Source organism: Oreochromis niloticus, linkage group LG20, assembly GCF_001858045.2.
Source record: "Oreochromis niloticus isolate F11D_XX linkage group LG20, O_niloticus_UMD_NMBU, whole genome shotgun sequence".
NCBI classification, from domain to species: domain Eukaryota; kingdom Metazoa; phylum Chordata; class Actinopteri; order Cichliformes; family Cichlidae; genus Oreochromis; species Oreochromis niloticus.
The window spans coordinates 23179119-23203657 of NC_031984.2; the positions used below are offsets into that span (position 1 = coordinate 23179119).

The 24539-nt window shown below is 37.2% G+C and overlaps 1 protein-coding gene across 2 annotated transcripts in view; it reads right to left on the reverse strand.

Annotated features, from left to right (window-relative positions):
- si:ch211-112c15.8 (tumor necrosis factor receptor superfamily member 8) overlaps positions 1-23499 on the reverse strand; it is a 28304-nt gene extending 4805 nt beyond the window's left edge. The window contains exons 1-13 of one of the 2 annotated variants that reach the window (XM_005478264.4): positions 21716-23499; positions 20980-21076; positions 20762-20887; positions 10617-10744; positions 5651-5747; positions 5419-5544; positions 4611-4736; positions 4441-4480; positions 2631-2710; positions 2024-2149; positions 1672-1812; positions 1028-1065; positions 702-810 (exon numbers count right to left, since the gene is read on the reverse strand). In XM_005478264.4, coding sequence (XP_005478321.3) covers positions 702-810; positions 1028-1065; positions 1672-1812; positions 2024-2149; positions 2631-2710; positions 4441-4480; positions 4611-4736; positions 5419-5544; positions 5651-5747; positions 10617-10744; positions 20762-20887; positions 20980-21076; positions 21716-21730 — 1249 coding nt within the window. In that variant the 5' untranslated portion in view covers positions 21731-23499. Of the gene's footprint in view, positions 1-701; positions 811-1027; positions 1066-1671; positions 1813-2023; positions 2150-2630; positions 2711-4440; positions 4481-4610; positions 4737-5418; positions 5545-5650; positions 5748-7542; positions 9503-10616; positions 10745-20761; positions 20888-20979; positions 21077-21715 lie in introns of those variants that run through there. The other variant, XM_013271121.3, reaches the window with a different exon arrangement.
- Between the last annotated feature and the right edge of the window lie 1040 nt (positions 23500-24539).

Here is a 24539-nt window from a genome sequence, read left to right on the forward strand (position 1 = left end):
TTTTCCTGCCTACTTAAAGGATATAATATATACAGAAATGAATAAATGTTGAAAGCTGTTTATCATTTTATGAGTCATATTGTCTCTGAAAACAATGCAAAAGCTTCCTTTACACTTCATGTGTAAAAAGATCTATGACACCACTGAGTTTCATTTGGTACGTGGTGTTTTTCTTAGCTGATAATCCCATGATTCTAGTAACACAACTAGTATTTTCTGGAATCGTAGTAGTAGAAGTAGTAGCAGAAGAAATTATTTCCTGCTAAAATGATGCAGATAAAGTCACATTTCTCAGTTTTATGTTGCCAGTTATGTCATTAAACCGTCAATGGTTACATTTACCCTAAAGTGCAATACAATGGAAGCTTGTGCTGAAGAACAGAGAAGGCTGTCTGTGAATACTTAATACTGAATGACAGAAAAAGAAATGCAGACTGTTTGATTGTTGGCTGTTCTTGAATTTGAGGTTTTTTATCCTTCTTCACTGAACTCCTATTAAAAGTAAGGAATATTTTAATCACTCCTTACATTGGGAATGAGGAAAATGACTTTTGAGACTAAAATAAAGTTTTGCAAGAATTCTGCAGGGGGTGTTTTTGTTTTGTTTTTTTAATTAGAAATCATCAACACATAATTAACGAAGTCCAGCATTTTGCATGCAGTGCACGTTAGCAAGAGATCAAATACTCAGATAGTCTTACCTAACTGGCCATTGACTGGCACGAGAGGGTTGATGTGGGTTGGATGTTCTGATATGGCTGGACTCTGATTGAGAGTCAACATGGGAGTTTCCTCAGATACTGTAAGCGTCTTGAAAGAACAAACAAGACAGGATAAGTACAAACTTTGAAGTGCATGACAGGGATTACCAAAATTTTCTGCCTTTCTTGTGTGCTAATTATAAGCTAATGAGCTAATTATCTTGATGAACTATGTACAAGAAATTCTTACTGTGCACCTACAGTAAGTGCTCCTGCCTAGATTGCTATCTTTAAAGAAAATGGAGTGCATGAAACTGAGCACAAACCAGCGTGGTCGGGTTACTGCCTTGATGACTGGGTTGTTCTGTTAAAAAGGAAAGGAGATATTATCATTGAGTTTCCTGTCTGTTAGTCAAGACATGTTCAGTCACTAAGGCACATTTTTAAAACAGAACAAAATATGGATATTCTTCTATTTAATGCACAACTGGATTGTACATTTCACATTGTGAGGAGTAACATGAGAAAATTTGTCTTTGGTTGCGAGGTGTCATAGTATCTTAACTTCCCAAAGGTCAAGTAATGTAAAGTGAAGTACTTTAGTTTACTTACTTACTAACTTTGATATTAGCCATATGAAAACTACATGAATGTCTCTACCAAAACGCTAAGTGCCTGTACTGTTTACTCTATGTACTGTATATTAATGTTCTGTGGTAGTTGTGGAAAACATACTCTGATGAATAAAAGCGATTATTCAATTCAAAGCACTTGAAAAACAAATTACAATTAAGGCAATAGAAATAAAGGACTGACAAAAGTAACAAAGGTAACATTTAACCTTAAATTTGTGCCATTGAGTTTTAAAGAAGATGAAGTTACATAAATCTCATATGAAATGCAAACATTTCAAATGTGTACTTCAATACAACACACAGGTACTTTATTGGATTTATTTACTGCAGATTACCGTTCTGGGAGACTTCAGCCTCTTTCCTCCTTCTCCAGCAAAAACTGTCTTTGTGTTTGAATATCTTCATGGTGCAGATCAGCAGGAACCATGAGAGCAACAGAAAGCTAATCACTGCGAGAAAAATTCCTGCACTCCCCGCTGTGGACACAAAGACACACTCCACATCAATAAGTTCTGACATAAGGTTATTTTGTCTTTATCCTCCATGTAAATTGGATAACAATCAGAGGCTGCTAAACCTGCTAAAATGTCCATAGCAAGTGTGATACGTCATAAAACTAAACTACAAAACCAAGGGCAGTAAGTTAATGTATCAAATGTCTTGTTAAAATATAAAATGAGCACTAACGGTTACGTGGAATCTCTGTTATATGAGGATTTGATGTTTTCGTGGTAGCCTTGGATGTTGAAACTAGAGGTTTGTTTGGGTCGGGAGTTGAAGTTGAAGCTGGTGTAACAGTTGTAGGCATCAATCCTGTCGTACAACGAAAAAAAAAGCAGGTTTGGAATTACTTCTCAACATTAGTGGGATATATAATGTGATGTGATCTTCTGGTATACAAGGATAGACAACACAATGCGTTTGCATTAACATACTTTAAGAAAATACAATTTTAAACTTTATTATTAATTATTCTTGGTGCTTGTGCATTTAGTAATCTGGCTCCGAGAGCCTCAGTCGAGCTTTTTTAAGTAGTTGCAGATCAAATCTGCAGTACGGTCAGGAGGAATTTTTGCCCTTCTTTTAAATAGAGCCGCTTTATGTCAGCAATATTCTTGGGATGTGTGGCCCAAAAAGCTTGAAAAGCAAACCCACAGTATCACATCTTGTTTTCAAATCTCCTTTTCCTAAAGATCTACTTGAATGCTTAGGGCTCATTGTTTTTGCTGGCTCTCCTAACCTTCACAAAAAGTCAATCAGACAAAATGACACACATAATTAAAGATTCACTTACTTTTGTTTGCCACTGTGGTTGAAGACACAATTCGAGTTGTAGATGGATTTGTCGAAGCTGTAGTAGGCTTTTGCCTATAACTTAAAAAAAAATAAAAAACAGTATAGAAATCATCTGACAACACGTATTTATCCTGACATTAAAAGCTAATGAAGCATTAAAAGCTAAAGCTTATGCAGCCTGAATCTGAATTAAATTTTGGAATGCATTTTTACACACGACAGGAGCAAAATTGAAATGAATATGATGTCTGCAAAAGTCAGTCTGTTAGTTTAAGTTCTCCTCTGTGTGCTTGCTTGCAGAGAGACAGAAAAAGGAACTAATCGGAGATTATTCCTTTGAAGGCTGAACTTTGAACATTGACGGTTCCTAGCAGCATTGGAAAAACATTCAAACATTTTGCATCTAGGCTGCTCAGACCCCAGTTTGAGGAAAACAATAATATTTGTGTGTGACTCCGTGGGGACTGTTAGGAATGTTTTGAGGTAGTCAGAAATTTTCATATCCAACAACAGGTTACCAGATTTTAATTTATTATGCAAAGACCAAATTAATAATTTAAAAGTAACTTTTCCAACTCTCTTTCTAAGTAAATGTAAGGATAAAGGGAAGGCGAAGCTATGTTCTTATCATATAGTCCTTATTTAATCCCATAGTTCTCTTTAAGTTATTCCAGCTGGTGTTCTGCCTGGTTGCATTTTGGTAGGGAGGAACATTGATTTTTGAGTGGGGTTTTTTTGTTGTTTTTTTAGCTCTATCTGACAATTGTATCATTTTGTTAGCTAATTATGACACATATATACTCTGTCATTTCATGCTATATCTTTCCTAGTGTGGACCAGAAGAATAATTTTATCCAAAGAGGCAAAAACGCTTTGTGTTTCTTTGTGGTTGTTTCAGTCTTTTCCACTAAAAGTTGGATGCCTTGCTACTTTTTGGTGGTGTCTTTCCCTGATGGGAGTAGCATTAGACAGGCTGAGCTTCACTGAAAAATATTAAAAAGCCTGAGTAAAAGCTGAGTAAAAGCCACACTTTTGCAAATCCTTTGCACTTGCACTTTCACTCAGTGCAAATGCAAATCCTGCAGAGTCGATCAATATGTGGGACATCGGGGACAAAGGACAGTCCCACATAATAAGAGACATCTTGTGGCTCTATTTGTATCCTTTAAAAAAGACATTATGGCACAATGATCAGAAGAAATGGTTATAGAAAGGTAAACATGGTTGTCCATGGATGTGTCTGTTCTTTAATACAAATGTGTAAAACTGGAGAACAGTGCTTGAAAAGCAACCCTAACCTGCCTATTATCAGGACTTTTGTCATCTGCAGGCATGTTATTTAGCACAGGTAGTCAGGGCCTCAGTCAAACCACAGGAAATATGGGAGGGGGGAGAGAAATTTGTAACCTTGTTTCCTCCATTCTAACAAAAAGCCAACACGTCCCCTGCTGAAATCAGGCCATGTTTAACTGAACCACAAACAGATTGTAGATCACATTTTAGTTAGCACTGACAAATAGTTACCATTTATCTTGAGTAAGTTAGTGGCCCTCTAAACGTCACCAGAAGTTGATACACATTAAATGCACAAACATCACTGAACAAACACTGCAATCTTGGTGTATACCTGTAGACAGTATTCACATACAATACAGTGTAAGCTATCACCACAGTAAGTATATGTATTTTATATCATTGGCGCTTTCATTTGCAGTTCTGTGTGTTCTTGTCAGTCCGTCGCAAACAAAATTTAAGCACACTGTATATGTTTTGTTGTTTATTTTCTGTTACATTGTAAAGTCTTCTACCTCGAGGGGGGTGAGCACTTCGCTTTGTAGTCAGCATTGTCTGAAAGGAACATAAGAGTGACTGTGAATGTATGTATTTAGAAGTGAGATTGTTATTATATTAGAAAATGAATCAGTTTGGCTGCAGTGAATATCAATCTAATGCTTTAAAATCCTTTGAGGTTACTTACGTGGGCAGTGCTCGCAGGAACATTTTGAACATTGCAGTGAATCAGATCCTGAATTGTAGTATCCCTCTTTGCAGCCACACACTATGCTCCTGTTAAAGATGCAGGGCTCTATTACCACCTCATCATCTGGGGGAAAAGCAAAATACAGTGTTTCCATCTCAGTCCAAATAACTGAAAAACGCAGTCCCGATAAGGCCATGGGACCACATGTTATTTTCTACTGTCACATTCTTCTCGTCAATTAGCACATAAAATGATTTTTCCCAGTTCCGCTTCAATATTTATGTGAAACTCAGTTGAAATGTAAACAGAAGGAATCAATATGTTAACGGAGAGCTCAAACTGGTACGTACACAAATTCACGTGTTGTTGTCACAGTGCAAGTCTCCATGCAAAGTGAATACTCAAACTGGCACTGATGTTATTACTGAAATACAGTTACTATTATATTAAGATTTCCCACGCTAAATATTTATTTCACTCCACTGCATCAAACTGGTTTAACAGAAATATGAGATCATTATAATACGCTCATAATTAAAAGAGATCTTAGATGCAGCAAAGAATAGCATTGTCTTTTATAAGACCAAATAAACAGAAAATACCAGTCTACTGTTTTATTTTAGTCCACGTTTCTTTCTGTGGTTTTCCAGTAAAGGTGCCATCCTCACATGTTTTAGATATTGAAATAACCAGAAAATATCCATCGGTTTTATTTCAGTCCAATTTGAACTCGAACGCCCTTAAACTTTATCACACGAGCTGACAGTATGTGTAGCAGCAAACTGAAAATGAGCAGGATACTTACGATTACACTGTTCACACCTAAGGCATTTCTCTCTGTAGTTTTCTATGTCTGTGTAGAAGCCATCCTCACATTTCTTGCATTTGTACTTTTTAACTTGATCATCACAGTTACCAACTTTATGATATCCTGGGAAAGAGAGAGAGAAGGAGAAAGGTTACGAGTTAATGTGATACTTCCACAATGACTTCACGAAGGACAATAATTGGCAACAATAATCCTCTGTATATCTTACCAGCTGGGCACAAATTGTAACATGAACCATCAGTTTGTTCGATCCCCTCAGTGTGACTCTGTCCACAGGAAGTCAGTGCAAGTATCAGTGGAAAGACCTGAAACAAAAAAAAATGAGATCTGAAGATCTGAGGTGTTAAATGAGGGTTAAGGTGCTCGTGTGTGAGCAGGACTGACATTTGGTCACAAAAGCTGAAACAAAATGACAGAAAGAGTCACTGGCGAGGAAAAACTTTTTATATATCATCAAAGAGAAACATGTTCATTGAAAATGTAAATTTTCCACTGCCATTAAAGGTTCAACACACTTTCTGAACTCTAGCATGCACATCGTGCAGCAGGCAGTTGTTTTTCTACCAAAGCAGAATGACAGAAAAAATATGCCACGCAGATCAGTGGAGACTCGGTCCGTTTTGAAGACAGAACGGAAAACGTGTCAGAGTACTTGGACCATCCTCCACCCAGAGCTAATGAACTAAGACTCTTCTTGACCGTCAGAGTTCTCACATACATGACTCATATTGCAAACCTCAGTCCAAAAATATGGTACCTGGATGTCATCCTCATTTCCAAAACTTCCCCGATACATATCGGTGAGATATGAACCTGAGTGATTAATAACTTATACTGTTAAATGTATAAGTAATGTTCGCACATGTCTGCAGTAGGTGAATATCCAAGCAGCTGTAGCTGTACTGCGTGTTAAAATATATATAAATATATACCACAGAGTGAAAAACAATATTCTCTCTACAGACGTCCACCACAAAGGTCAAATATTTCTGACTCTTAGGTGAGTGATTAAAGTTCAGAAGAGGAAAAGTGATCATACAAATAATATAATACAAAGCCCCCCCCCACCAAAAAAACATCTTGTGATATGCGTCCTTACCAAGTAAAATAAATTACAACGTGGCCCCACAGAAAAGAGATAAGTTGGAAAAACTGTTGAGCAATAGGAGATGACAGGTCAGAGAGCCCGGTGCTACCAGCTTACTGGAATATTCTTCCAGTTTTACACACTGTGGCCTTCTTCATCTTCCTTTTCCTAAACCCCAAAACACTTAAAATTATTGATGTTGGCTGCCCAATAATAACACCTAAAACAAAGGGAATCCTTCTGCTAACTTTTCCCTACATTTGTGATTATTTAGATCCCTGAAATATAGCTTGCAGTATTGTTAAGAGTTCTTCATCTGTGACTCTCCTCTCATTATTGTGAGTTATTGTATATTTTCAATAGAGTGATTTCAGTCTCTCAAAGGTAAACCTTAAGAAAACTATTGGTCGTTGTCTTTACATTTATTATTTATTTATGTATTATGACAAGAACCTTGCTCTCTTTAAGGTGGGTAAATGTGAATAATGCATAAAGAGAACGTAAATAATCATTAGGTACAGCTCATGTAAATGTCCCACGTTATTAAACGTCACAGTCTCGCTGCACCCAGAGCTGCAAGACCAAGCTGCAGTAATCCACAGAACTTCTTCCCTTCATTCATCCACATACAACTACATGTCACTACAGCCTTAACGATTTTGCAGCAACTAACGTACATACGCTACATATGGAGCTCTAATTACCAACAATAAAAACAGAAACCACAACAGTGAGGATGTACACTAGCTGTAGTCATGGCAGCAATGAGATTTACCGCTACTCGAGAATATACGCAGGAAGAGCTCTTAGAAAATATTAAATAAATAATCATAAATATTTATCTTGCAGTCATAAAGACATAACGTTTGCTTCCTCTTATCCAAACATAATCTTTTCCGATAGTTCCCATCACAATGAATAATGAAAATCCACTCAGAGGAAACTGCATTAAAGCACCCTTGAAATTAAACACGCAGATGATCCAGATCAAACCTATGAACAGGATTACTTACCAAGACAAGGTTCATTTTGGGAGAGCAGGCAGTGTGGAAGTTAAACAACCAACTTATGCTGAAATTCACTCATTTGAAAGCAAAACAATGTCGTTTTCACCAGCAGGACGAGGCACTCTGACTGAGCTGATGTGTAGATTTCCTTTAAAGCTGACTCAAATTAACGGTTTTAGGAAGGCTTTGTTTGTGTGAGTGTGTGTGTGAGTGTGTTTGTGGGTCAGGGCTTTCAGTTCTTTGGAGTGTTCAGAGAAGTGTTGCGAGAAACAGGAAACAAAGTCAGATGTAACCACCCACCCCTTACAGACAGACGCATACGCACATAGTGACAGTGTAATTCCACTGAATCTCAGTGATAATGATGTGGTTCAGACAAAAGCCTTGGTGACATACATGGGGATATTTCACAAGCTGGACAGTGTGGTTAGATCTGATGGTGGTGCGGAGTGGGGCATGTAAGAGGAGGTGTTGTACACCGTGAAGGTGTTGGCCATGTTACTGGCTCTAAAGCAACCTACTTTTCATTCAAACTTCAAAAACAAGAGAAAAAAGAAGGATGGGACCACAATGAGAATCAAACAAATGTGGTTAACTCAGTTGTTTATCACATCAGAGGAGTGAATATTCATTCTTCCTCTTTTGATCCGACATATAAATCTACACCAATCACATTTTATTGGTTCGCAAATTCTTTTCAGTGCGTGTTTTGACAATTTAACTGAATGCCACACTTATGTCACGGAGTGAAAAAATACACCAAAAAGAAGTATACAGGTTTAAAAAATAGAATTTATAATCCAAAGGAATACATTGTTAATATTGCATGGAGTGCTGACTTCAGTGTAAATTAAAAACTACAGCCTAGCCTTTTTCAAGTTTGAGAAAGAGCAATGCAAATCAGGCACAGAAGTAAAACAATGCTTTCCGAAATACATCCAGGAGCTATCACAGGCGTTTGGCTTCCTGCTGTAGACACAAAGACACACTGATGTAACGATGCTACATTTAAAAATGGGGAAATTTGAGACTTACAAAAATATCCCAAAATATCCATGTCTCTTATGATGTGTCAATACATTTGATCTAATGAGTCATAAAGCGCTGAGGTGGGAGTCAAAAAGACAACATGAGCAGTAATAACGTCCAGTGGTTTTTAACTCACTAATAGTCATATGAAACTCGATGAATTTGAAGATCTGAAGCGTTCATCAAAGCTTTTGCTGTTGAAGCTGGAGCTACAGTTGGAGCATCCATCCGTCAATCCATGTACTGCCCAAACCCACAAGTACATGGACAGACGGATGGATGCCTTGACACCAAGGTGTTGTCAACCCAGTCGAGAGACTTGTTGGAGCAGTAATGGGAAAAGAAAGCCAGCAAATGTTGTATAATAATGTGATCTGACTACATTATACTCTTTTCTGTATTTATTGAACACACTGATTTATCATTCAAGTTGCTGGTTGATAAAATTCTTTGCCTGCAGGAGAATTTAATCATTTCCAGATCAGATCTGCACTCTGAATTTGGATCCCTCTTTCATACAGATTGGCTCTTAAAGTTAATCCTTCATTGTACAACTTATATTTGAATGATTAAGATCCTTTTTCTGCCATCTTACCTGCTTTCTACCAAATGTCAGAAATCTCACTTAGACACTTTCCAAGTTCTCCCCAGTGATGCAGCAACAAGCACTGGTAATGTCTGAATAACATATTCACTATAGAGAAGAACAATGCAATTTTTTTTTGTTTTCTTTTGTTAATCAATAAAATAAATAATGTTTTTGTAATTGTAACTAAGATTTGGGCATACTTTAAGAGAAACTGCACAGCTGTGGATAGATATGTAAATGATGCTTTAGCATGTTTCCTCCTGCATTCTGGTTCAATCTGGTTCAATCTGATATGCTGTCCTATAAATAAGGAAAGAGACTGGTATTGTCAACACAGGAAGCTGATGGCATATCTAAAAAGGTGTTAAGAGATAGTGAAACCCTGATATGAAGACTCAAATGGTTGCTGCTCCTAAAATCATTATGCCTTTTCTGTGTAAATGATGAGGTCTGCCCACAGGTTCATTTGGATCTCAGATCAAAGTTCAGTAAACCAAACTAATCAAATAAAGTGGATATCTTCAACAGTCTTTCAGCGTAAGATTCTCTCTGTTATTGCATGGAGCGTCCTCCGAGGTGCAGAGGAAGCAGGAGATCCAGGGAGCCTGTTTACTCTTTAAGAACGATCTATGAAACTAGCATTTCACATGTGCTTTCTGAGTTAGCCAGGCAACCCATAACCTTCTTATTATTAGACACTGTTGGCATTGCTCGTCACCACAGTTAATCATGCCCACAGTCAAACCACAGGAGCAGTGAGTGCACAAGAGATGTGCACGGAGGTTAAATTTGCAAACGTGTTTCCTCCATTCTGACTAAAAAGCCTAAAGAAAACACGAAATGCTCGACTCAACCACAAATATATTTAGATCAGAATTTAAAAGCAATTAAAAGTGTTTTTCTAGTTCATGCAAATCCTTTAAAGTCATAAAACTTTCCCTGTACCGTCTTCTACCTTTGGCATTGCTGGCAATTCTTTGTTTAGTCAGCATTCTCTGAAAGGAAAATGAAGGTGGCTGAATTCATGTAATCATTCATTTATTTACTTATTTTAAGTGAAAGCGTTGCTGCATTATGTAAGCTGGCATATGAACAGTAGTTTGGTGGACACAAGGGTATTTTCTAAATGATATAATTACACCGCAAAGTCTCCAGCCTGTGAAACTACCTCAGCCCGATACTCTTCCTGTTCATAATGAAACACAAGTCTGACAAGATTTCCCAGACTCAACAGATTTCATTCAAGAGTCCTGACTTCATAAAAGTGGTTGAACATAAATATGAGATCACCAAAATATCATTGTGAAAAGTTGCAGGAACAAAAGACCATATTATACTACATATATATATATTAAATATTCATCCTAACATTTTATTTTAGTCAGATTTAACTCCAGATCCTCTTACATTTTCTCACACTACCACATGTGTCTATTCACTGGAAGCTGAGCAGGATACTTACAAACACATGACTCACACTTGACATTTCCCCATATGGTTTTTCATTTCCATGTAGGTGCCATCTTTTGCCACATCTTTTGAATCTGTACTTTTCAATTGGCTCGTCACAGGTACCACCTTTATGACAACCTGGGACAGAGAAAGAGAAAAGAGGAAAGTTAGTGTTATACTTCCACAATACTGACAAAGGTTTATTTCGTGTTTTTATGACTGTAGAAATTGTTGTTTCTGGAGCAGCGAGACCGTGACCTAGGATCCGAATAATTAAAAAGCCTTCTTTGCCTCAGTTACCGACTATGTCTACTGTTTAGCTGCCAAATGCAGTTACATAGGGAGCTTTATATTAACACTAAAAACAAAGAAGATAACAGTGTGGATGTACACTAGCTGTTGTAATAACAGCAGTACGATTTACAGTCACTCAAGAACAAACAAAATAAAAATACTAGACTTAATAAACAAAAGACTTTTATTTAGTCATTAACACGTAATTTTTGTTGAGTGTCGCATGACACTGAATATTAAAACTCAACTCAGACAAAACTGCACTAAAGCAGCCTTGAAATTGAATATGCAGATGATCCAAATTAAACCTACAAACTGGAATAGAGCAGGCAGTGTGGAAGTTAAACCAATTTTTAATAAAATTCACTCAACTGAAAACAATCGACTCATCACCAGCAGGATGAGGAACACTGACGTGAGCTGATTAATAGGTTTCCTTTAAAGCTGACTCAAACCTGTGGTTTAACGACAGGTTTATTTCTATGGATGTGTTATTGCGTGTTTGGGGGCTCAGGACTCAGGAGTGCTCAGAATGTGTTCAGAAAATTGTTTTAGTTAACAAAAAAGCACTAAAAAACTTAACCAAAATGTTTTTTTAAATTACATCACAGTGTGGGAAGAGATAACACACTGAAAAAATGTTGTTTAAATCATTTTATTGCATCGATCTGGTTGTTGCCGCTCGTCTTGAATAAACTGCTGGTTAGCTAAGCACCCTGAGAAGGTTATACAAATTAAATGCACAAACATGACTCGAGTTGCAATATTAAAAATATGTGCACACTGTTATATAGAATTTATATACAATTTACTGTAAGTCTGTGTATGTTATCTGGTTGCTGCCTTCATTTGTAGTGCTATGTGCCGTCACAAACAATCTAAGCATATTTGATATGTTTTTGTCTCTTTCGTTGTACAATCTTCTACTGCAGGTGCTTCCTCGTTTAGTCATCATTTTCTGAATAAAGGTGAAGGTGACTGACTACATGTATTTACAAGGGAGCTTGTTATTAGAATGAATTATTAAACAGCACGGTGTGAATATCAATCTAGTGCTTTAACATCCTTTGAGTTTACTTACTTGGACAATCTTGACAGTTACATTTCATGCAGATCAGTGAAACAGCAGATTCTGAATTGGAGTTTTTGTTTTTTACTGCCACACACTGTGTTACTGTTAAAGACGCAGGGCTTTATGACCATCGCTTTATCTGAGGGAAAATCAAGATGCAGTTTTTTCATCTTAGTCCAAATAACTGGAATACACAGCTCTGACAAGGCCACAGGACTACATGTTGTTCTCTCAGTCAGTGTCTTTTCATTAGTTTTAGTTTTAGTGGAGAAAAAGGTCATTTCTAAATGCTGTGCCAATATTCATGTGGTCAGCAGTCTCAGTTTGCATCCTCTCAAAATGATACTCTGCGGGTTATTTGTAAAATACAATGTTAAGACCGTCATAATATACTCGTCATGAAAAGAGATCATGCACTTTTATTTTGGTTAAGTTTAAATTTGATCCCCCTTCAGCTTTATCACACATACTGACGGCACACATCACAGTTAATGGAAGATGAGTAGGATCCTTACGCTCACAGACACTACACCTGAGATATTTCTCTCTGTGGTTTTCCTGTGAAGATGCCATCCTCACATATTTTATATATTGAAATAACCAGAAAATATCCGTCTGTGGCTAAACATGTGGCTACAGGTACCTGGATGTCACCCTCATCTCTATTGCTCTTTCCTCATACATATTGGTGAGTTATGAGCAGGGGTGCACATAAGTGGTCCGCAGGTGCGCATTCACTGTCAAAATAAAAGATGCGCACCAGATAAGAAGTTGTAACGCCATATAAAAGGCACTGTTTTTGTCCGCTAGAGTGGGATTTTCGTGGCATATTCTACACCACATCTCTGTGCGTTCATCATTTGTTTGAAGCCAGCTCACCTCCTGCAACCACTTTTCTGAGAATACGCGCTTCTTTTGCGCTTCTTCCTTTGGAGGTGGAGGAACACCAAAGTAATTGCTTAAAGGAGCTCGCTTCTTGGACATCTTTAAGAGTTCTAAACAAATGTCTGTCCTCCTCCAGGAAATCTTATGTACGCTGTTACGCTGTTAATCTTATGTATGTATGTAATCTTATGTACGTATGTATAAAATTACTACAGAACTTAAATGTGATGAGAAGGATTTTAAATTTAATTGTGGATTTAACAGGGAGCCAATGAAGAGAAGCCAGTATGGGAGAAAAGAGTTCTGTTCCTGCTGCAGCGTTTTGGATCATCTGAAGGCTTTTCAGGGAGTTTTTAGGACATCCTGATAATAATGAATTACAGTAGTCCAGCCTAGAAGTAATAAATGCATGAACCAGTTTTTCAGCATCACTCTGAGTGGAAAAAAGCAGTCCTACATATGTGCTTATTATGCACATTGAAGGACATACAAACATTACTCTAATATCTATACACTTTCACAGTAGGTGAATATCCAGTAGCTGTGCTGTGAGGCCTCAAGAGATTAAGAAAGCTAAATCTATGCAAATACATACCAGGGAATGCAAACCCTTGTCTAAAGTGAAACAATGCTATTCTCTCTACAGACGTCCACCACAAAGGTCAAATATTTTCAGACACAGGTGAGAGAAAAGAGTTCAGGAGAGGAAAACTGATCATACAAACAATATAGACTTTTTTAAAAACCCTTGTGATATGGGCTGCACTGTTGAGTGATAGGAGATGACAGGGCTGAGAGCCCAGTGATACCAGCTTACTGGAATATTCTTCCAGTTTTACACACTGTGGGCTTCTTCATCCTCCTCTTCCTAAACCTGGACACTTATATTCATGGATGTTGGCTGCCCAATAATAACATATAAAACACAGGTAATCCTTCTGCTAACTTTTTACATTAAATACAGATTATTTAAGTCTCTGAAATATGACTAGCAGTTGTACTGTTAGAGGTTCTTCCTGCATTACTATCTTCTAATTATTGTGACAGATTATTGTATATTTTCAGCACAAATGCACCAGGTAAAATCTAAAAATTGAAATAAGTGCAACCTGGAAGATGAACAAAAGATGAATCAATAAATCAAAACTCTGGCACAACGGTAAACTTAACACAAAGGAAAATGAGACAAAGACTGAACATCAGGGAACAAATTAGAGAAAGGATAAACTGGAACTCGTGCAATAACTACAAACAGACACTGGAATGTAAAAGGTGACAAACCAAGAAAACCAGTGAACAGAAACATGGCAAAACCAAACAGCGAACATCAATTAGAAATGAAACTCATAGCTCCAAAAACACTACATGAACTAAAACTCAAGCAAAAAGTATTTAACAATAAACACAACTTAAAGGTCTGCTAGGTCCAGGACCAATGACAGATATATGCAGTTACACTTGGAGCTTCAATAACAACACGAAAAATGGAAACCTAAACAGTGAAGATGAACTAGCTATAGGACTGACAGCAATGTGATTTACAGTCACTCAAACTCTCAAATTTAACAATTAGTCACAATTAACAGATAAATACAATAATTTATCTCGCAGTCATTAAGACATAATGTTTGTATCCGCTTATTCAGTCACAATCCTTTCCAATAGTTCCCATGACAATAATAATTAAAAAGCATTCAGATGAAAACTGCATTTAGAAAAACACTGTTTTTCTCAATCCAGCTCAAATCTATAAAAAAGTATCACTTACTAGGGTAAGATTCATCTTTGGGGTTTTAGGTTTGAGGAAGACTCTGATTGTGTGACTGTGTGATCGTGTTTGGGGGTACGGGGTTTCAGTTCCATGGGGTGTCTTCAAAGAAGTGTAGATAAAAGCAGGAAATAAGGTCAGATCATGTGACAACCCGCCAGGAACAGTGGTGCAGTTAGATCTGCGGTGGGGTAGTGTTGGGGACTGTAGAGTATAAAAGGAGGGCTGGTACACTGTGAACATGTTACGTATTTTATTGGCTTTAAAACAACCTCTTTCTCTTTAACCTCTTTTCATTATGGAAATCTTCCTTTTTTATTCCAACATAAAAGTCTACTTTGCTGTTAGCAGTCGTCTGCTTCACTGTTCATTCAAACACAACACAAACACATATGTGAGTATAGTTGTCATTTAGTTCCTAATTATTATTTTTTTAACTGCAATCACTTTCAGGTAACTTAATACTTTCTCCAATCAACTTTTCATTGGTCCAAAAATCTGTTTATAACCTGTTTGACAGTTTAACCGAGCACCACGCTTATGACAAGAGGTGTGAAGTTACACCTTCAAGAGGCATATATTTAGAATTTATATTTAGAATACGAAGAAATATCGTTTTTAAATTACATGGGGTGCTAGCAAGATGTCCAGTACTAATAAAAAGATGGTACACACCTTGGAATGGCCTGTATTTGTATAGCACTTTACTTAGTCCCTATGGACCCCAAAGCACTTTACACTGTATTCAGTCATCCACCCATTCACACACTGGTGATGGCAAGCTACATTGTAGCCACAGCTGCCCTGGGGCGCACTAACAGAGGCGAGGCTGCCGGACACTGGCGCCACCGGGCCCTCTGACTACCACCAGTAGGCAACAGGTGAAGTGTCTTGCCCAAGGACACAACGACTGAGACTGTCCGAGCCGGGGCTCGAACCAGCAACCTTCCGATTACAAGACGAACCGCAAACTCTTGAGCCACGATCGCCCATCTTCAAGAAGACATGGTTTTCTTTATTTTTCTGCTAAATCTGGTTAAAAATCAATGTTTGTTTGTTTTTTTAGAGATTTGAGCCCTAACATAAAGCTTAAAGTCATTTCAATGTTTCTGACTACATTTCAGTGTAAATTACACAATACAGCATAACCTCCTTTTTCAAGCCCAGCTGTGCTGCAGTTTGAGAAAAAACAACATATCAGGCACAGAAATAAAATAGGACTTTTCAATATAAAAGCAGGAGCCATAATTGCACCAATCACCAAAACATGTGCAAGGAAAGGCATTTGGCTCCTTGCTGTAAACACAAAGACACTCTGACATTACTATATTAATTAGTTAGTAAGGCAACCTTAACCTGCTTGTTATGAGGACTTTTGGCATATATCGACGTGCTGTTCACCACAGGTAGTTACATCCTCAGTCAAACCACAGGAAGAGTGAGTGCACAAGAGATACAAGAGATATGTGGGGAGATGTTAAATTTGCAAACGTGTTTCCTTCATTCTAGCAAAAAGCCAACATGTCCATTGCTGAAATCAGGGCATGCTCAACTCAACCACACACATATTTTAGATGAAAATTTAAAAGCAGTTAATAATCAAACAGTGTTTTTGTACTCAATGCAAATGTTTCGCTCACCAAAGATATTACCTGTAAAATCATAAAACACCCACAAAACATATAGTCACACTTGATAGACAGCAATAACAAATCGATCCAATTCATTTTGATTAAACTGTGGTCAAGTAATCATCAATCAGCAATATTAATAATGTGTGCTTAACATTCATATACAGTACTGTAAGCCATCAATGCAGTAAGTACAAAAATGATTGCTGTCTTCATTTGCAGTTCTCTGCTCTTTTCAGTCTGTTAAAAACAAAATCTCAACATGTTTGATATTTTTCTCTCTGTTACATTATACAATCTTCAACAATCAAATGCATATAAAGGTGACTCTTCACTTGGTCTTGTGTGTTTTAGTGCTGAAAGTCTGACAAATTTTTATTTATATTTTCATACCCATGCAACTGCATGCTTTACATAAAAAATTGCAAAATTTAATTCTGATCCAATTTCTAACAATGGCATTTCAGTCTCTCAAACTACTAAACTTTAAGAAAATGCTATTCTAATGATTTTGCATTTATTTTTCATTATTGTAAACTAAATATGTATAAGTAAAAACAAATACAATTTAAATAATTGCCTGTAAACTTATAGAGTGATAATTGAAGACACTTGATTAACTGATTGTGAGCAAGTGTGAGTTCCTCTGTAAAAGCAGATGTTTTGGGGATTTTGCAGGTCTGGAGCATTCAGGTTCGTGTTAACAATCAATTACTGCAGTTCATCATTGTGGCAGGGTTATAATATCATATCCAAACAACCTGAAGCCCATGCTTCTGCAGCATATTAATACAAACGTCTCATACCAACAGGCAGCACGGTGGTGGAGGGGTGATAATCTGGGCTTGTTTTACAGCCACATGACCTGGACACCTTGCAGGCACTAAGTCGACCATGAAGTCCTCTGTATACCAAAGTGTTCAAGACTCAAATGTGAAGCAAACTCTCTGAACAAATCCCCATGAATCTCGATGAACTGAACTGAAACATCCCCACGATGTGAGAGACTGATAAAGAAAAACCCCACAGAAAACCATTACTTCAAGTTATTGCTGGGAAAGGTTGCTCCACTGTCCTGTGGAAACTCTTTTTCACAGGAAAATATTGCTCCTAGAGCAGCAAGACCACAACAGGGAATCCCAGTAATCAGGAGGCCTTCTTCTACCCTGCATGTCTGTTATACACAATACTGCAGCATTAACATTTTCAGCAACTAATATGAAGTTTGATTATCAACGCTAAAACCACAACAGCGAGGATGTATGCTAGCAATAATGACACCAACAAATATGATTTACAGTCACTGAAGAATATACATAATAAAAGATAACTTTTAAGCAACTGTAAAAAAAAAAAAAAATTTTTTAACAAACCTTATCTTGCGGTCATTAAGACATAATCTTTGTATACCTTTATGTAAACATGAGCTTCACACAACACTAAACGATAAAACTCTACTCAAAGCACCCTTGAAATTGAACATGGAGATGATCCAATTAATCCTACGAACAGGATTACTTACCAATTTTTATTCAGATTCACTCAATTGAAAACAATTGTGTAATCACCAGCAGGGTGAGACACTCTGATTTAAGCTGATGAATGAGTTTCTTTTGAAGCTGACTCAAACCTGTGGTTTAAGGACAGGTTTATTTGTATGAGTGTGTTATTGCATGTTTTCAGCCTCGGGACTTTCAATTCTGTTTTGTCTTCAGAAAAGTGATGCAAGAAACAGGAAACAAAATGAGATCATATGAGCACATACACTTATTGATCCATATAGACTCAAAACACAAGACAGAGACTGAGTTTCAATAAACAAAGAACGAGTGTTGTAATCTAGCTGTAATCTAAACAAACAGTGAGTAAAACTCCAAAAACGGTTATTGTTAATCCAAAACAAGGACAAGAACGAAGAGAAGCCCCAACATAAAGAAGACTAAACAGTACAAGATGGTAAAGAACAAAGGCAGGGATATTTATACACATTTTTATGCAGGTGAGCTTAATCTAGATTGTGATAGGGGAGGAAATGCAACTAAACAAATGAAACCAGACACAAGTAAGTACCAATTTACCACCAAATGATTAGTGGATGAGCGAGGGCACTGATGAAGTGTGGAAATCCTTGGAACAGCGAATTTCAGATTATCTCAAAATCTAAACTTCATGAATCAAATTTCTGAGACAATAACTCAAAAATGGAGAAAATAACTCAATATTTTGAGGTTTTTAAGTCAGAGCTTTCAGATAAAAACCCAAAATTTTGACTTATGATAAAAAAGGTACTTTCCGGTGGCAGAAACAAACCAAACAAACCATTAAAAAGAAAAAGAAAAGAAAGAAAGTTATATAATGTAGTGCTGTGCAGGACTAGAGAAATGGAAAATAAAATAAAATCTCTACTGGTGGCAGTTAAAACAAGTTCAAAACGAACCACTGGAAAAACCACTTTTAGGGAATTTGGGAAACACCCAGCAAGGAGCACAGGTCTGTGAGGGAGCGCGTGATAATGAACAGTGGATGACGCAGACAATAAATATTTACAAGATAACGAGTCAAAGGGGAACTAGACAAGGGAAAACCCAGGGATCCTGACAATTTAACCAGATCTGGAGACTCAAAATACTAAAAAATAACTGAAAATCCAAAACAGAGTAAATTGAAAACAAACCCTGAACACAGAACAAAAATATAAATAAAAATACAACCAAAAATTTTAAAAATCAATCTTCAACTCAAAACCCTGGAACCAAACAGCGATTATGACACATCTAGTCGTGCAATTCTACCGAAACTCAGTAATAACAATGTGGTTTACACATACATGAGCACATTTTATAAGCCAGACACTGTGTTTAGATTTGATAATGGTGCTGATATACACTGTAAGCTATCACCGCAGTAAATATATGCATTCTATATTATTTCTGATTGATTTGTTGTCCTGTGTTCTTGTCACAGTTGATATGTTTTGTCTGTCCCAATCTTCTGCTTCAAACACTTCCTTCTGTAGTCATCGTTCTCTGAAAGGATTAACGGTGGAGGTGACCGAATGAATTTATTTAAGTTGTTATTATGCTTGATAATGAAAAAATTTGGCTGCTGTGAACACCAATCAAATGTTTTAACATTCTTTTAGTGTACTTACTTGGACATGTTCTACAGGAACATTTCATGCATTCCCTCAGATGGTCAGACCCTAAATTGTAGTATCCATGTTTACAGGCACACACTATGTTGCTATTAAAGGAGCAGGGCCTTAGTACCATCTCATCATCTGAGGAAAAAGCAAAGCACAGTATGTCCATCTATGCCATACTTCAAGCCATCATCTATGTGTTACTGCTTATCCTGGAGGCAGCAGTCTAAGCAGTGATGCCCAGAACTTCCTCTTACCAGCAACCTCCTTTAGCTATAGTATTGCCAGCATTTCTGGTCTGCCCTGCAATCTCCTCTACATTGGAGAGGCATGAAACACTTCATTTAGGAGGTTATCGTACCCATCGTAGCCCAAGACCAGATCTGGAGAAGCAGAATTTCTACATGAAACTCCTCTTCGATTGTCGATACTTGAATGAATTCCTCTACTTGGTGCAGCATATCACTACCAAACAGGAGTGGTCATTAGACATCTTTTCAGCCAAGAACCAAGGTCTCAGAATTGGAGATGCTAATCGTCAGCCCAGCTGCTAAATGTCCCGGTCACTCAATGAAGTCAGCAGGACCATATGGTGAAAAGCAAAGACATAGACATATTCCACCAAAGCATACCCACTCAGAACTCATGGCTACACCTATAAATTCTCCTCATAAAAGTTATGAACAGAACTGGCGATAAAGGGGAGCTCTGGTGGAGTTAAACAACAGCTCAGAACAAGCCTAACTGATCACAGGCAATGTGACCTAAACTCTCACTACAGTCGTACCGGGGCTGAATCGCTTGTAACAACAGACCTGATACCTGATATCACATCTACATACAAGCGCACATTCAGGGGCTTGAAGGACTTAAGGCAAATCCCCAAAGTCCAGCCACCAAATAGATTGTTTTAACTACCTTTGTGACCTCACCAACACTAACAGTCACGTTAACCAAAAGCAATGACAATCAATAGTTAGTTAAAACTGGAGTGCACGTAACATCAGATATTGGCATTGTACTGCTAAGTCTGTAATCTCACTGTGTACAAGCTCAAACTGACATTCTGAAGGTTAAGAGTGACACACAATGTTGAAAGGTTTCCCATCCTAGAAAGACTTAAGTCATCAAAGTGTTTCAACTTCATCACATTGGTCGGAAACAAATATAAGATTGTCATAACAAGATCACCACAAAAAGAGGTTTATGCTGAAAGAATAGAAGAGCACCGTGTTTCATATATCTAAATGACAAGATTATAGCAGTCAGTTGTTTTATCTTAGTCCAATTTAACTTTAATCGACATTATCACACAAGCAGAAAACATGTGTAACACTAAATTGAAACTGGGCAGGATACTTACGATTACATAAGTCACACCTAAGGCATTTCTCTCTGTAGTTTTCTATGTCTGTGTAGAAGCCAACCTCACATTTCTTGCATTTGTACTTTTTAACTTGATCATCACAGTTACCAACTTTATGATATCCTGAAAAAGAGAGAAAGGGAACGAGTTAATGTGATACTTTCACATTGACTTTACACCAATAACTGACAATAATGTTTCTCATTATATCTTACCAGCTGGGCACAAGTTGTAACATGAACCATTAGTTTGTTCAGTCCCCTCAGTGTGACTCTGTCCACAGGAAATCAGTGCAAGTATCAGTGGGAAGACCTGAAACAAAGGAGGTTTGAAGATCTGAGGTGATCTCTTAAACAAAGCAGAACTGACATTTTTCATTAAAACAGCCACAAAGAGACAGCAAGAGTATCATCAGAAATATATAAAAATGCATCGAAATACCACATAAATCAGGGCTGAAAAAAATTGTAGTGAAGCTAAAAGTATTAGCCATTTAAATCATCGTCCAGACAGAACATATAAGATGAAGTTTGTTTGTTTTTCCCCCCCATACTTTCCTAAATGTGACCATCAGAGAGTTGGGAGAATAGACTCTGTCACAGCCAGGAAAGCATTTCGGAAACCTCTTTCTAAAACTGCTCTCCTTACAGAGGTCCTTCACACATTTTTTTCTGGCTCACAGGTTTGATAGAAAAGTCAGATCATAATAAAGAAGGTGTTGTTAACAAGCGAAATAAATCACAATCAGGCCCCACAGAAAAGAGGACAGTTAATAACAGTGCTGGCTGATTTACAATTTTGACAGATCTATTTTCTGTTTTCATGACAGTTGGTCTAATAAATTTGTAAATCATTTGTAAATCACCATAAATCATTTCACTTTACATCAAAGTACCCTTTTAATAAAGTACATATCATTCAGATAATCAATTAAAAAAAAAATAAACTTACGAAGATAAGATCCATGTTGTGAGAGCAGGCAGTGTGGAAATTAAATAACCAAGTTTCACTGGAATTCCCTCACTCAATTTGAAACAGCAGTGTAGTTCTCGCCCAAAGTGGACAGCAGCAGGAAGATTTCTCACTTCAACTGATATGCAGGTTTCCTTTAAAGCTGACTCAAATGAAACGTTTAAGGAAGGCTTTGTTTATGAGTGTGGGATTGTGTGTCAGGGTTTCAGTTCTTTGGAATCTCCAGAGAAGTGGTGCAAGAAACAGGAAATTGACACCATGTAAACACTAACCCCTTACATGCAGATTCCTGCACAATAACATTATAACACTACAGAATTTCTGCAGTACTGATATGGACAAGGGTGGCCTGGATGTCTGCCTTAAGGTTTTAGCCAGAACAATGCACAGTAATACATAAAATTCCGGCTTTATGGAAAAATGTGATCAGTTAAATGCTGATACAGATTAGAGGATTCAAAATCTACCAAGAAGCTGTATTGCTGTGAAAAGCAGCCTAACTCAACTTGTTGACTTTGGAAAACATCCCTGACATTACATGTACTGAAGGTCGTGATGAAACTTGAACACCAGCATTCTTAGAATTCATTTAAGATTTCCACGTAATCTTTTACTGCATCGGCAGTGTGTTTGGGATCATTGGCATGTGGAAAAATTAAGTTGTTGCCAATCACATGCTTTTTAGATGGTATTCCACAATGGATCAAAATTTTATGTTACTTTTCTGTGTTCGTAATTCCGTCACTTTTGGCTGGGTGAAATGCAGCTCCAAACCATTAAGGTGCCTCTGCTGTGTTTTACAGATGGCTGTAAAGGAGTGATGAACTTCTCTACCTCACTCCTGACTCCCAGACATATTGAAAACAATTTTAAGCTGAAATTTCAAGTTCGGATTCATCACTCCATTAGACCTGTTGGGGACGATTTTCAGTATAGTTCTTGTGTAATTTATCATACGTCAGGCTTTTCTCCTTGTTCATCGTTCTAAAAAATGGCTTCTTGACAACCTTCCACTGACTATTTCTGATGAGGCTTCAGTAAACAGTAAGTATATGAAATACCTGAAGGGCCAGATGCATCTCTCAGATCCTGCATCAGGACCTTTTCCTATTCAAACACTTTATCTGTGAAAATTCCTTTTGTGTTGGTTTTCTTGCAGCTGGCTGCTAGTAACAAAGTTCCTTAAAACATTTCAGATCGGTTCTATGTTAATATGCCTGTTATGTGTAGACACAACACTGACTCATCCCTTGAGTTACGGGCCTATTTAAGGCTTAAGTGATTTATAGGTCAGTGTTAAGTGGATTTAAAAAATGACAATGAAAATTCCAGGGTACAAGTTAAAAGAGCTGCATCTGATGACTTGAGAGTTATAATAGGGTTACAGACACAGAGTACACCAGAAATGAACTGGGGGCCAAACCACTGAGAGCTTCATTAACTAATAGAAGGACTTTAAAAGGCAGTTCTCTGTTGAACTGGAAACCAGAACTTCAATCCAGTGACTTCAATATTGGGGTAATATTTTCAAACTTCCACGTATGCTGCATTCTGAAGAAGATGAAGTCCACCTACTGACAATTTGGATAATCCTGCAATTAGAGCATTACAGTAGTCCAACCTGCTCGATATGAACCCTTTCGCACATTTCTCAGTTTGCAATAGGAATTTTCTAGCTTCTGATATGTTTTTAAGTTGTGGAAAGGCGCTCTGGTGACCTCATTAATATGATTATCAAAACTGAGATCACTGAACAAAATAAGGTTCCCGACTTTCTTTCATGTGTGATAAATATGAACAAATTTTCTTTATCTGACTTTTTGGAACAACAAGAAATACTTTCATCTTGTATCTGTTCAGTTCTAAAAATTCAGCAGTTACTGTCATCAGTGCAGCTTATTAAATTTTAAATAGAGGTCAGCGCTTCAAATGAAAATGACAGATAAAAAACTGTGTTTCGTCTTCATTATGATAACACCAAGCAGGGGCATGTAAAGGTTAAATACTAAGGGACCGAGGACAAACCCTTGAGGAACCCCTAACTGAATTTTTGTTTCTGCAGATTTCAAACTACCAAGTAAAACATTAAAATGTCTACACTTTGGGTTTGATGAGAATCTGACCTGATAAACCAACTGAATCATAAAGGCTTTGAATTAAAATGTTAGCATCAACACTGTCGAAGGAAGCAGCGAGGTCTAAGACTGAAACGCTCGGTGAATCACTGTTGGTTTTTAGGTCATTGATGACTTTAGTAAGAGCCATTTCCGTGCTATGATGGGCTCTGAAGCCAGACTGGTACCTATGGTACCTTACTTACATATTTACTACAAGAGTAAGTAAGTACTGTTTATTTACAACGTGTCTTTCACAGACAAGTGGTAACAAAGCCCTGTACACAAATTGAAATAAAATAAATGATAAAATGAAATGCCATAAACCACAATACAAATATATGTTAACATGCTATTAACTAATACCCTGTTACCTGTAATATTAGAAATTTTACTGTGGAAGAAAGTAGGAAAATTGTTACATTTTCCTACTTTTGTTACATTAGATTGCTTTCTGATTTTGTAAATATTTCACAGCTGGATGAGAATAAATGATTGTTAACTAGCTTGGAGATATAGGATTATCTGGCTAACTGTATTTCACTGTAGTAGCAAAGAAGTGCATTTTTAAAGATATACTTTGTTTTTGTTGTATATTTTTTTAACAATCTTTTCCTTTTTTAGTGTTTCTCTTAAGGTGCTTTGGGTGGACCGCCTATAATAACAGTTCTGACAGGACAGCAAATATG